The following is a 12,837-nucleotide window of genomic DNA, read 5'->3' as shown; positions in this document are numbered from 1 at the left end:
TGACACATATCGTGTCATAGAAGTTATCAACAACATATTTCTCATATCTCAATCTGATTTAAAAATGGATTAACCTCTCATGATGAACACAATTACTTGTGTAATTGCTCAGACTCTGAGTGTGACAGTTTTGTCTTCCCTTTAAGAAGTCTCTCTTGCATGGGTGTTGCAGCTTGGAAAGTCCCTGGTGAGGGTAAAGCAAATGGGCAGCATAAATGAGACCCTGAAACCATGCAGCTTGACAAGACTTAAAATAAGCTGGTTCCCAAGAGCTCAGATATTAATACTATATACAAAACGTGAAGAGAATTAGGTACACCCCATCCACTTAACTTTTTAGAAGTCTGTACCATTAGTTACCTATTGAAACAGCCTTTTTTGTATCTGTTGTCTTTCTAAAGTAAGAAAATTGCACAAAGTCTTTATGTTTAGAATTACATAAAACCCTGTGAATCACTGTGTAATGTTTGTTAACATCCTGCAGAACTACTTCAGCCAGACAGTTTAGCATACACCACCACCTTCAGCCAGAGAATTTTTAATTGGAAGTCATATGTTGAAATAGTCTCTTGAAGGATGCTAACAAGGGGCATTACAGCAGTTAAAACTGATGAGGTGCTCTAAAAAAAAACCCAACAAACAACAACCCAACTCACAACTTATTAAAAGCAATTAACATTTTAAATTATTAATACTTTATTTAATAATATATCTTTGTTTTACAAATTTACAAAAAAAGACAAATACTCTCAGCACCCCACCACCTACATTAGGTGAAAAAATTTCATCACAAGAGAAGAATCTAACTCTTTTTTCATGGAAAATACAATTTTTGAAACAAAAATTTCACCAGAAGCAGAACTTCACAAGAACAATTAGATCCGTTGGTTCCACAAGATGCAGAGTTTCGAGGGATAAAGGAGCATGGCTGTGCTGTTCAAGAGACTAATAGATTTTGGGAGGATGAGCAAGAGAGCTGTAGTGCTCACTGGTAGTTTTTTCCTCTGCAATAAAATTTCCTAGAAGCAAAAAAGCATAATACAGAACAGTGCTGTCAGCTTCTGAGTCTCTAGTTCAATCTCCTCAAACAATACACCTGATTTATCTGTTCTGAACTCTTCTAGCTCAAGATACAAAAATTTTTAGGTCTTAAAATATCTGGGACATAGGTAGTTTTTAAAATCATGATAGTTCACGACCTTCACTAATGCATTTTTCTCACAAATGCACTTCTTAAGTTTAACTCATATTAAGTAACAGCACTGGATATCAAGTTTTCAGGAAAACTTTCACATACATTTCATCCATCTTTGTTAAGTAAAACTTCCACTGCAAACAGCAAATTTTACCAATCAAAGTGATGCACTCAAGAAAACAAACTAGTTTATTAAGGTCCTACCCTCAACTTGCAAGCAATGATAAAACCTCATGTAAAATCTGAGCTTCAAAAAAGTGGTATAATATTCTCTGTAGTGCAGGTGCCAAATGGCACTATCAGGTTTTTTGCCTTTCATTGATAACATTACCCACAGGTATGTTCATGCCTCTTACAGCAGGATACCAGAACAATTGTTAGTGTATCTTTCCTAGAAGAATTTTGTTCAAATAAATAAATAGACAAAAAACCAGAACGAAGTTAAAATTAAAAGGCTAGGTTATAATTTTACTAGTGTTACAAAAACAGAAATAGGGAAGATCTTCATTTGCACTTAAATTCATTCCACCATATGAATCAGATTGGTACCTTTATTTGAGGTTAGAAGCAATTGTATGATTGCAAAAGTTTACGAGAGGTGACTCCCCAGAATTTCGGTAAGAATAAAGACTTACACAGTGAAAACCAGAAAGCTTATTTTCACTTTGTCAACTTAGACACAATGTTCAGCAAATTAACCCACTTACCAGTACCAGGGCCTCTCTATGAGTTATGAATCAAGAACCCTGGATCCCTCCCCATTCCCCTTGGACAGAAAGGATTTCTCCCTTTTTAAACAAAAGGTAGCACACCACCACTACCATGCCTAAGCTTTTGTACAGGAGTCTATTGCCTTGTTTTCACATAAAGCTTTTAGACCCTAATTTCATGCTTGAGATTAAGGGAAAACTGTTGATTGATGAGAGGCATTAGGAGGGAAAAGTTCAAAGCTGAAATCGAAGTAAAATTTCCATCAACATCTAAATTGAATGTGTTACATAAGAAAGCTTTAAATTATTAAATCCTGACGCACCTTTTCAAGAACACACGGGTAACTTAAGCTTATTTGACTGTTTCCACATGAGAGATTCTCCACCATCTTCAATAAGAATATGGGTGATTAAAACCATATTTTAGTATAGCAAGTTATGCTTTATTTAAGTAACTTTTTTTTTAACTGGTACAGCATGAATACCAGTTTAAACTGAATTATGAGCAGCATGGTAAAGATCCAGATTGAAGCTGTAACTGAAGAAGTTGTGGTGCTTCTCACTTCCTCTTTAAAAACTCAAAGCAACATATAACCCAACTACAGAAGAATTTAATAAGTGGATTGTTTATAAAATGCAGATTTTGCATATCTGTCGTCATCATCTAACTTAATACAGATGAAACTGAAACCTAAATCAGGTTTCATGTCTCAAACAGTTGTACACCCTGTTAGGACATATGTCCCAAACTGCAGAAGTGGCCTTTAAAAAAAAAGAAAAAAAAAAAATAAATGACGAGGTTTTAATTCTTGCACTTATGAATACTGTTAATCACTCCTGTTTCATACATTAGCTCTGCAACAGCACAGCTCTGATATCAGATCTCTCTCGCAAAAGAGCATAGGTAAAGAAGGCTAGAGGAACAAAACCGCTTCCCCGTACAATATTCACCAAGGACTTAATTTTCACGGCTCGGTGTTCACCGAGCAGCCTGACGAGGAGGTGCTGGGCACACTGTGCTGTGTCGCGACCGGAGCCGGGGCAGCCTCTTGTCACCCCCGCTACGTGGAACATTCAACACGTATCTGCACCGCCCGCTCCTCCGTCTCCGCTCCGCGGCGGCACCGCCTCTGAGCGTCCGGGGGCTGCTGCTCCTCCCGCTGCCGGCGCACCCCGGGCCGGAGCTGGGGGGCTCTCAGGGGCTCCTCTGTCCGCAGGGAGGGCCGGAGGGGCGGAGGTGTTCCGCCAGCGATAACAAAGTTCCCTTCGCGGGCCACAGCCACAGTCCCCGCGGGGGCAGGGGCCGGGGCGGCCGCGGGAAAGTTGCCACGGGCAGACACCGCCCGGAGCGCTGCCCGGCGGGGGCGGCGGGGAGCTCCCACCGCCCCTCCTCCCTCGGAGCCGCCGCCGCCGCGCTCGGCCAACAAAGGGCCGAGCGGTCCCCGTCGGGCTCGGACACCGGGGGTGGGGGGGCGGTGACTCCGCCCCAGCCGGCCCCTCCGCCATGTTGTTGAAAGGAACCGGCGGGGACCCGCAGTCCCCCGCCGCTCTCCTCACCCGCCCCCCCCTCCCCGCCCTGGGCGCCGCCGCTGCGCCTGCTCCCTCCCTCCGCTCTCTCCTCTCCCCGCACCCGCGCGCACTCACCGGCCGCCGCGGGGCAGAGCAGCGCGGCCGCCACCACGCACAGCAGGGCCCAGGGACGCTGCCGCCGAACGGCCGCCGCCGCCATGTCCCGGCCGCGACTCCCCGGAGCCGAGATCTGCTTCGCACCCCCCGCCCGCTCCGCTCCGCCCGCGCGGGGAACGGAGCGGCGCTCGCGCTGCGTGCGCCCTCCCAGCCCGCTTCGGCCGCCACTGCCACCGACGCGCCGCCGGCGGCGCCGCCTGATTGGCCGCCGCGTCCTGGCCCCGCCCCCCGGCGGCCGCGGGGAGCCCGGACAACAACAGGCGGCGCGAGCGGGGCGCGACCCGCGGGGGGGTTGTCCCCTCATGGCGGGGGCGGGAGGGGGAAGTGGGAGCGGGAGCGGCCGTGTCCCGGCGGGACAGCAGCCGGTCCCCGCCGCGCGGTTCCGGGATGCACCCGGGCAGCGAGGAGCGACCAGGGGTGTCCTGGCGGGAGAGCAGCCGGTGGCGGGCACGGAGATTCCCCACACGTCCAGGAGGTGCTAGTGGCGCTGCCGGCGGCGGGGAGGGATTCGCTGGCATCGCTGCGGTCCGGAGCCGCGGGGACCGCTGGAGGGGGAGGTGCCAGAGGATCTGGGCAGCCCTTGGGTTGCCTCGGGAGCGGAGGAAAAGCCGCTAAGTTACCCCTCTTGGGAGGCGCTGCGGGTGGGCAGGGGTCAGCGTGCTGAGCCCCGCGGCTGCTCCCTGCACGGGCTGTGGCTGTGGCTCACAGGCACTGGCAGCTGGTTCCCCGCGCAGATGCCCGCTCCCGTTCTGACGGGACAGCCCGGCGCTCCCGCTGCCAGTCCTGCGGCCACTCCGCCATCCAGGAGGGAGGGTTTGCCCTCCCGCAGCACCGGGAGCCGCAGGGTTGAGCCCGCAAGGTTTGTCACCCTGTGAGGGAAGAGCGGTTCCAGGCTCCGTGTGCAGCTCCCGGCTTATGGCACAGCCTGCACGTCGCTGCAGGAGTTAACTGGGAATCGGAGACGAACTTGAGCAGTCCACATACCTGTCTGGGGTGCTACTTGAATCTTACAACCTGGGGCAACTAGAATCCGCTCCGTGAAGAAAATAACCGGGACTGAGGTTGTTACTTTTATCCACGGCTTTATTAGCTTAGCATGGGTGGCAGAGCAGGAGGAGAGGCTCTCCTCTTCCCTCTTGGGATCAGGTCACCCCTCTCCCACAGATATCTGCTTGCTCTGGGAATCCACTGCACTCCTCAGCTCCATTGACTGACTGTTGCGTTCAGATCCTCAATCAGTTCAGAGACCCTCAGCATATGCGTTTATACTACTTCTGTTGCTTGTTTTGCTTGCTTTGTGACCCTCCCATCACAGTCCAAGCCACGTAGGTCATGGGTACTTTTCCATGTTACTTGCGGTCACTTGCGTGTACTGTCTCTGCCAGATGGTGACTTCTCAGTTCATAGTGTTCAGGCCAGCAACCTCCACAGCAACCTCCCAGTACCACATTCACTGCCATGTCACACTGATCTCCTGTCTCCTTTTTACTTGCAGTTGTTCAGCCAACACTACCTTTATTAAAACTCTTGTTTCTCCTACAGTACACTTCACCTCGGTAAGAATCTTGCTAACTTAACTGTTTGAAGTGAGGAAATTTTTCTTAATTGATTCATTCTCTCTAATGATCACTGTTGTACAGAAACAGATCCTATTTGTATTTTCCCTTGCAAAATAACATTTTAGTGACATGTACTTTGTGACTGATGCTGGATCAAACGTCTGGATTTGATATAGATTCATACTGTAATGAACTACTGAAGCAGACAACAATAGGCAAACAGGTTCTTAGTTATCCATATGTAGAACTACTTAGAGGGCTAATCCTCAAATAAATATGCTAGCATCAGTAAGAAATACTGAAATTCTGTTAGAATTGCTCAAATCCCAAGGCACCTTTTAAATTCATATAGAGCACTGAAACTGTAAGTTAAGAAAATTATATGCTCAGGGAAAAAAAAAAAATCCACTATTCATTTCCCTGTCACAGATCTTCTGGATTTAAGGAAGGGTCACAGACCATGTCACTGGAGGAAGGCAGAACAGGAAGCAGAGCATGGTGAAGGTTTCTTTTCAGGGATCCCAGTTCAGTCCTATGGGGAGCATCCTGAATTAACATCCTGAGTGTTGTTTGGGTGCCGGCCATAGAAAGAATAAAATAAATCAATAACTTGCAGATAACAACTCACCAACTAAGACAGATTCAAGTCACTTCCAAGTAGTGAACAGTGCCACCACGAATTAAACGGTTTGGGGTTTTTTTTGTCAGGCCTTACTCATCTTTCACATCATGCATGAGATAAAGACCAATACTGAAGAAATACCTAAAATTAGGTCATCCCGTGTCCTGGTCCCTGGATATCTATCTGTAATCTTGTGTACAGTAGATTTAAAAGCCAAAGTAAATGTGGGCCAGAAGTAAAGGTACTGAAATGAGTTCTGCATGTCCAGAATATCCCCTTTTCTTGCTATGCTTCTACTCCATATTTCCAGATTCTTAAGACTGCAGCTTGTGGTCTTGATTAAGGTAGGGCCTAAGAAATTCTGATTAAGATACAGACTCTTGATATTAAGAAGTCTCTGGTACACAACTGGGTCTTGTTCTTGTTGGCACCTTTCCCCCTTATCACTGTAAGATTCCTCCCACTGTTTTTCCATCATCTTTCTCCCACTGTTACTTCTGCAGTCAATTCCCTTCTTCCAACGTTTAGGTCTTCCCATTCCTTCACATTAGCTTCATGACTGCTTTTAGTGCAGCGGGAGGTTTGCTTATGTGGGTAGTACCTGGCATTTTTAGGAGGGCTATATGAGAGGTACTTAGATTTATATGTTGGGTTGCAAAGTAGTTCATGTTACATGTCCTGTTTGGAAACAAAATTGTCTTTTTTTTTTTTTCTCTACAAAATGGAGCAGTTAAAGATAAATTACAAAATAAAGATGATGGCCTGAGAAGATTTAAATCATCAGTTTCTCCTCTTGTCTGCAAACAAATTGAATACCAGTCCAAAGAAAACAAGGTGATCTTGATGACTGCATCTAGTCACATTCATCCTCAAACATGCTAGTTGGGCAAATGAGGCTAGGACAGACAATGACTCAGTCAGTAGAACAATTTCCAAGATATGCCTTTCTGTAAAGTGACATTTTATTTAGGAAGAAGATAACTATTCTGTGATTTCAGATTTTACAAGATTACAATAATTGCTCACCCTTTTTCTGCCAAAATAACATGAAAAAACAATTTCATATTTTTCAATATGAAAGTTCAACACAAAGCAATTCATCACCATTGTATGTTTATGACATTTTAACTGAATGTACTAAACAGTGTTCTTCAGTATTGCCTGTGAAGGAATCCTTCAGAGCACTTGTTACTTACTTCAGTCCTCAGTGCTTACTGTGAATGGAAATAATGTTGTCAGTGGAAATATATTTAGAAGAACAGGTTAAACCCCCATTTTGCCTAGGCTCATTTATGTCACAAATTAATGAATTTGCAACATAATTATATTCCAGTTATAGGAATATGCAACAAAAATCATACTTTTTTAATGCAAGGTAGAACACAAAGAAAGACTACACAGAAAACACAAACTCTCTGGTTTCTTAAGATCTGTGTAAATCATCAAAGGGGTTGGACCTATTTTAAAAATCCTTGCTTTTTAGATTAAACCAGGTTATTACACAGGGAATATCTGCAATTTAAACACTGATTAATTTCTTTCTTCTGTACTAGAATGTGACATTCATAAAACACGTGCGGTACCCATAGGGAGAGAGGGTGAAATAATTAATTTTTACTTAGTGCTGGTTTTATTTCTTGGAAGAATTATTGTCAGTTTTTGAATATTTCTTATGGTTTTTTTCCTGGGAGTTGGAAAACAAAAAAATTGCAACTGCATGAAAGGTTCAAGCAGAACTTTGCAATGCAAACCCCCACATACTAAGAAACTACATAGAGCATTAAAATAAAAGAAATTTTGGAAAGGGACAAGTGGTGAGATAGACAATTGTACAAACCAACTTGTTCTATAGATTGGTCTGAGAACGATCAAGAACATGAATGTTCTGGCATTACAGGTTGATTTACTTTGGAAAACAGGAACTAGTAAATAGAATTTTTTTGGCTTTTAAAGTAAAAACATATGGAGGTTTGATAGGAAATATTATTAATGGTGATGACTTAAAGCTTTATTAGTCTTTCAGTGTAAACGGTACTGTATCAGGGTAATAAAGAATTTAATGAATCTTTCTCTCAACAACAATATATGCACAGTTACTGCTAGAGCAACAGGATATAATGGTGTTGCAGAATTTCATTTGCAGTTTTTACAATTGTGTGTCCATGGTAATGAGCTAAATTTTATACATTTGCTTGGTTCATTGGTTGGGCTTCTTTAAGAACTATTCAGTGCATCAAGATATTTACTAATTACTTTCACCAAGGAACTCAGCAAGAGGAAAACTATGGAATTGTGTAACATTTATCGAATCAGCAGAATACACCATTGAAACCACCCCCCCCAGCCCCTACCCCCAGTCCTTGATTTTTCCAAGCAGTTTTACTCAAACTAGGACAGAAAAGATCAAAGTGCTTATTAACGTGTGGTTTCTGTAAGCATACAAATCTGAAAGTTTCACAAAGATCTGCAATCTTGCTAAATCAGAGACAAGCAAAAGGATTAACTTTTCTTGAAGTCACTGCTTTATGAAATACCCAGAATTACTCATTTTATAGTCTTTATAAACATTGTCTGATTTGCTTCCTCAGTGTTTCTGAAGCTGAAAAGAGTGAGATATTAGTTATTGAAAAACCAGTTAATCATCTCCTTTAACAGAAGGCCAGTTAAAGATGTATGAAACCCTTTTTACTTTTAATCCAGTCTGTGAAACAGACCGGTGCCATACCTCTGAGTTACAAGTTGGGCAACCCAGCAATACACCACATCAGCTTGATCCCTCCAGCTAACACCCTCCTTACTGTATAGCAAATAGACTTCGACATGTTATAGCATCCTAAGTTCTTTAAGCAGATCTCAATGATGGCAGTTAAACCCCTTGAAATTGGTGTTTCATTCCAGCTTGTAGAGCCCATCAGCTGCTGAGATTGTTTACTATGTGTGCTAATCCCACTTCATTTGAAGTCAGGTAGTCAGAAAGAGTGGTGTCCGCTGTGAGTCTCACTAAAGAGAGGTCTGATTCATGCTGAAAGTGCATGGTCCAAGACATGTTGATAAACACATCAGTGACTAGGAAGACTAGTTAGCTTAGGGAGTGGTTGCCTGAAGCACAAAGGTTGACATCAGCGGTGTCTGGAAATTGCTTTAGACTGCACATCATTGTCTGTTTGAAGACCTTATATTGCTATGGTAACTGAAATTGAATGGGCATCTCACCTATGACTACAGCAAAGGAGAGATACATTAAAGCAGCTTGTCTCTAATTAGGGAGGGATACTTTTTTTATTGTGGAGGTACAGCTTTTACCTGTTTGAACACTACTCCTCCTACCAAATTGAGGGTGCAAATAATAATTTATATCATTCTGCTTTTCAAGAAAGGTCATTTTCCTCCTGAGACTGGGCTCAGTTTTGCCTTGAGTAGGGGAGGAGCAGCATGTGTAACTCACCAAAAGTTGATGTCTCTCTAGGAATGCACAGATCATAAGGTTTTGCCATTGTAAATCTCTGTGTACCCGTTAGCAGGCAGGCATCCTGTGGGCTTGACAAACTTGACTTCTTCTTCGATGGAATTAGGGCTCATAGCAGACAAGAAATTTCCTAGAGTAGGATGTGAGAATTGTGGTGATAAGCTGCTAAGACCCCAAAATTAGATTTGGGGATCTAGATCACAGCTTGGATTAAATATCAGTTATCACTAAAAAAACTCCACAAAACAGATTTTTAATAAAACTTTTGCTTTGTCATTAAAGAAACATTTTGTTCAGTAGAGTGTAAACTCACAGTAAAAATAAAAAAGAAGAGAGAAGAAAGTAACATACCTTCATTCATTCATTCATTCCTTACACTGATTTATTAACCCTTCAAACTCGGAATGAGAGAAGACAGAGTTTACTCCATAGCACTCTGTTGGAATTGCCTGTTTTGCTGCAGCTTTTCTAGACTTGTTACGTATTCCCTATCCACTCTCATTCTTCAGTGCATGTGGCTGTATGTTACCTGAAGTGATAGCATCAAACTTTCTATCACAGTTCAGATTCTACCTGGCTGTTTCAAAATCCCATTTCTGTTGTCTCTCTAAGCAGTATTTGCTGTAAGTTTTCATTTGTTCATTTGCAAACAATAGTTAGAGTCCACTCTATAAAGATGCTATACCTTAATCAAGCAAATTATACGGAGGTTTCCTATAGTATGTTCTGAAAAGGTATTTTTTCCTTTAAATAATGGAGTTTTTAACTACTCGGGAGTAAAAACTGAAAAAGATAAAAGTAGACTAAAGATCTATTTGAATAAGTTTACAAATAATTCAGTGACAAGAAAGATGGTAGAAATCCTTTGCAGAGCTTTGTTCCTTACCAGTTCTTGACCAATTAAATTTCTAACTTTTCTCTAAGAATATATAATTTTGAGATTACTTGAGTCCTTGGTTATTTCTCCATTTCCAAGTGACATTATTGAGAGGGAAGACTTTTTTCACTGGACCTACACAAAAAATAATAATTCATGCTGTTTTCAGTTCTGAGTTAGCCCAGGAATTCTCCTGAACAACATTTTCTGGTTGCAAATAATAACTTGCTTCATTCTGTTTCTCAAAATTCTGTTTCTCTGTTACCACGATCATTTTCCATCACTCACATCCCTGGAGTGTAATTCCAAAAATTGACTTTTATCCAAGAAGTCCTAGTAGACTGGATAGTAGATTGCTGAAGAAACTGTCCCTCTTGAGGCTGTAAGAATGTTAAACCAAGATTCTAGAGAAACTACATATCCTAGAACTTTTGCAATAGTAGTGGTGAAAATACTGTCATCACACCCACACAACCAAACTGCCTGTTGTTCATGGTGTTTAAAGGCAACCATTACCAAAAACCAGGAGAAATACATCACTTCCTAATTTAAAGACAGAATAAAATCAAGAAAAAAAATAAGCATTTTAAATGAAGGTCAGGAATGTGTCCATCATGGCACTGGACTATCCTGCCAACAAAATATTGGAAATTATGGTAGTTAGAATATATATTCATTTGATCTAATGAAGAGAAAAAGATGAGAAAGGAAAATCCCTCACTAGCAAGGCGATAATTTCATTTTAACTAACTGGTCATAGCACTAATTTTGTCAAAACTAATGATTGTATTACAGGACATAAAATTAAGAGCCTAATAAATGTTCAAGATTCAGTAGGACAAAAGATTAGAATTAGAGTATCTCTGTGCATCATTCTGTTCCAGTTTAGTTTTATGGAGAAGATTACTCATTTTGTAGGTGTAGTTGAATTCATTAGAAGTACAGTCTATTATGCTCTTAGTTTTCAGAATAACAGATTTGCTTGGGAAGCTGAATGCTCTATCTTTTTCCAGGATACAGATTTTCTTAGAACTTTGCTAAAGGTCAAAGAATTGTGTAAGTATTATATTTTGAAGCCTGGCTGTGGCTCTTTTTTAAATACAGTTTCAGTTTCCACTTGAATCAACTCCCTAAAATGGCTTGGCCTACAAACACACCAGAATTAGTTTGTTCTCATGGCCTGGCTGAGAAGAGAGACTTCTTAGCATTTGTAAGAAAACTGTTCTCTGAGCCTGAGAGGCTTTGGGATTCTGCCCTCCCTTCTGCTGACACTTGCCCATATCTTATCCCATAGGAGCCAAAACAAAGAGCTAAGCCAGAAAGGAACAAGTATCTTTTACTTGCAGGGTGTTTCTGATACGTTGTGCTTTCTGTGGGCACAAGAAAGAATGTGGGATGTGGAACACAGAGGTGTTTGGAATGGTTGAACTGACTTAGGCCTATGTTAACCCTCATGGTATTGCATGTTGATCTACTCCACACTATTTGTAACCTACTCAAAAATGGATCCACTTATGTGGAGCTTTTCTTCTGTGACTGAATCAGGGACAGAATTGCATTCCTCTGGGCACTGTTCTGTTGCCGCAAACATGAGATCATCCTTTCTCTTGGGCCACACCACATCTTAGTCATTGAAGCCCTTGATGAGTAATTCTAGTTCTCTGGATATTGCTTTCCTTGTGAGCAAAATGAGGAAGAAATGTTGTGAAATGAATCCACCATAAACCTCTTGAACCTGAAATGCAGTGTGAATTTGAACACTGCCATCAAAAACTGTAAAGGCATGATTGAGTCTCAGAAGGTTCCTGTCCTGTTCTGTACTCTTCTAACTTTGTCCTGTAGTTACTTCTCTGTATGCTTCTGAGTTGGCTTGGATGGGAGAGTCACAGCTGTCACCGGACACTACTAATAATAATGAAAGACACTGACAAGTTCTCCCAGAAGTAGTGGAATAGATGGATTGTTACCACATTCATCCATGGTATTTTACTTTAGGCTAAAAGAAATTTAGACTTCTCTTGTTTGTGAACTAGGACTGACTTTTGAGCAGGCTCTAATTTTTGATGAGAGAAAGTTGCTGCTCTGCTTCTTATCTTGACCTGCCTTTGACTGAAAGAGGTTTCAGTAGTTTAGAAGTAACTTATTTTAAATTTAGGCAGCTCAAGTCTTGTCACTGTAGTTTTTTGCAGTTGATGTTTAAGTTCTCTGCACAATGTACAGAGATACTCAAAAATTAACAGAAAGTCTTGTGAGCAGGGTTGTCTAAACTTCATAGAGTTAATAGATTCTATCTGGAATCAGAGTTTTTCTACAAAAGTATGCCTGAGAGCTGTTACATTTTAACCTATTATTCTAGTGGAAAAGATAGGTTTAATGCCCAAGTAATTTGTGCTCACAGACCTTATTTGCTATTTGCAAGACTAAGGATATTTGGAGTGCTACTCTGAGTCCTTCCTACTGGACCTATTTCAATGACTGTGGATTCTTATTCATGAGCTATGGAAAGAAATTCTTGTTCTTTAATAGCCCAAAGTGTTAAGGGCAGCACAGCTGCCTATGGATATTTACCAGTGGCTGAGGGGAAATTAGAGGATCATGAATTTTGGACATGGATACATAAATTCTTTCCATTACTGTGTTTGACATGTCAGATTTAACTGGGCTGCTCTTCACAGTCATCTCCTCCAAGTTCATTGTCCCTTTTATAGCTCCAACCTGTAGA

The 12,837-nt window shown here is 42.0% G+C and overlaps 1 protein-coding gene across 1 annotated transcript in view; it reads right to left on the bottom strand.

Moving 5' to 3' along the window:
• Positions 1-3,705, bottom strand: part of TGFBR1 (transforming growth factor beta receptor 1) — a 30,862-nt gene extending 27,157 nt beyond the window's left edge. The window contains exon 1 of the mRNA XM_027662836.1: positions 3,550-3,705. Within this exon, the coding sequence (XP_027518637.1) occupies positions 3,550-3,634 (85 nt within the window). The 5' untranslated portion in view covers positions 3,635-3,705. The remainder of the gene's footprint in view (positions 1-3,549) is intronic.
• Between the last annotated feature and the right edge of the window lie 9,132 nt (positions 3,706-12,837).

The sequence above is a fragment of the Corapipo altera genome, unplaced genomic scaffold, assembly GCF_003945725.1.
Source record: "Corapipo altera isolate COAL_440 unplaced genomic scaffold, ASM394572v1 359, whole genome shotgun sequence".
Taxonomy (NCBI): domain Eukaryota; kingdom Metazoa; phylum Chordata; class Aves; order Passeriformes; family Pipridae; genus Corapipo; species Corapipo altera.
This window is presented reverse-complemented; position numbering and strand designations above follow the sequence as displayed.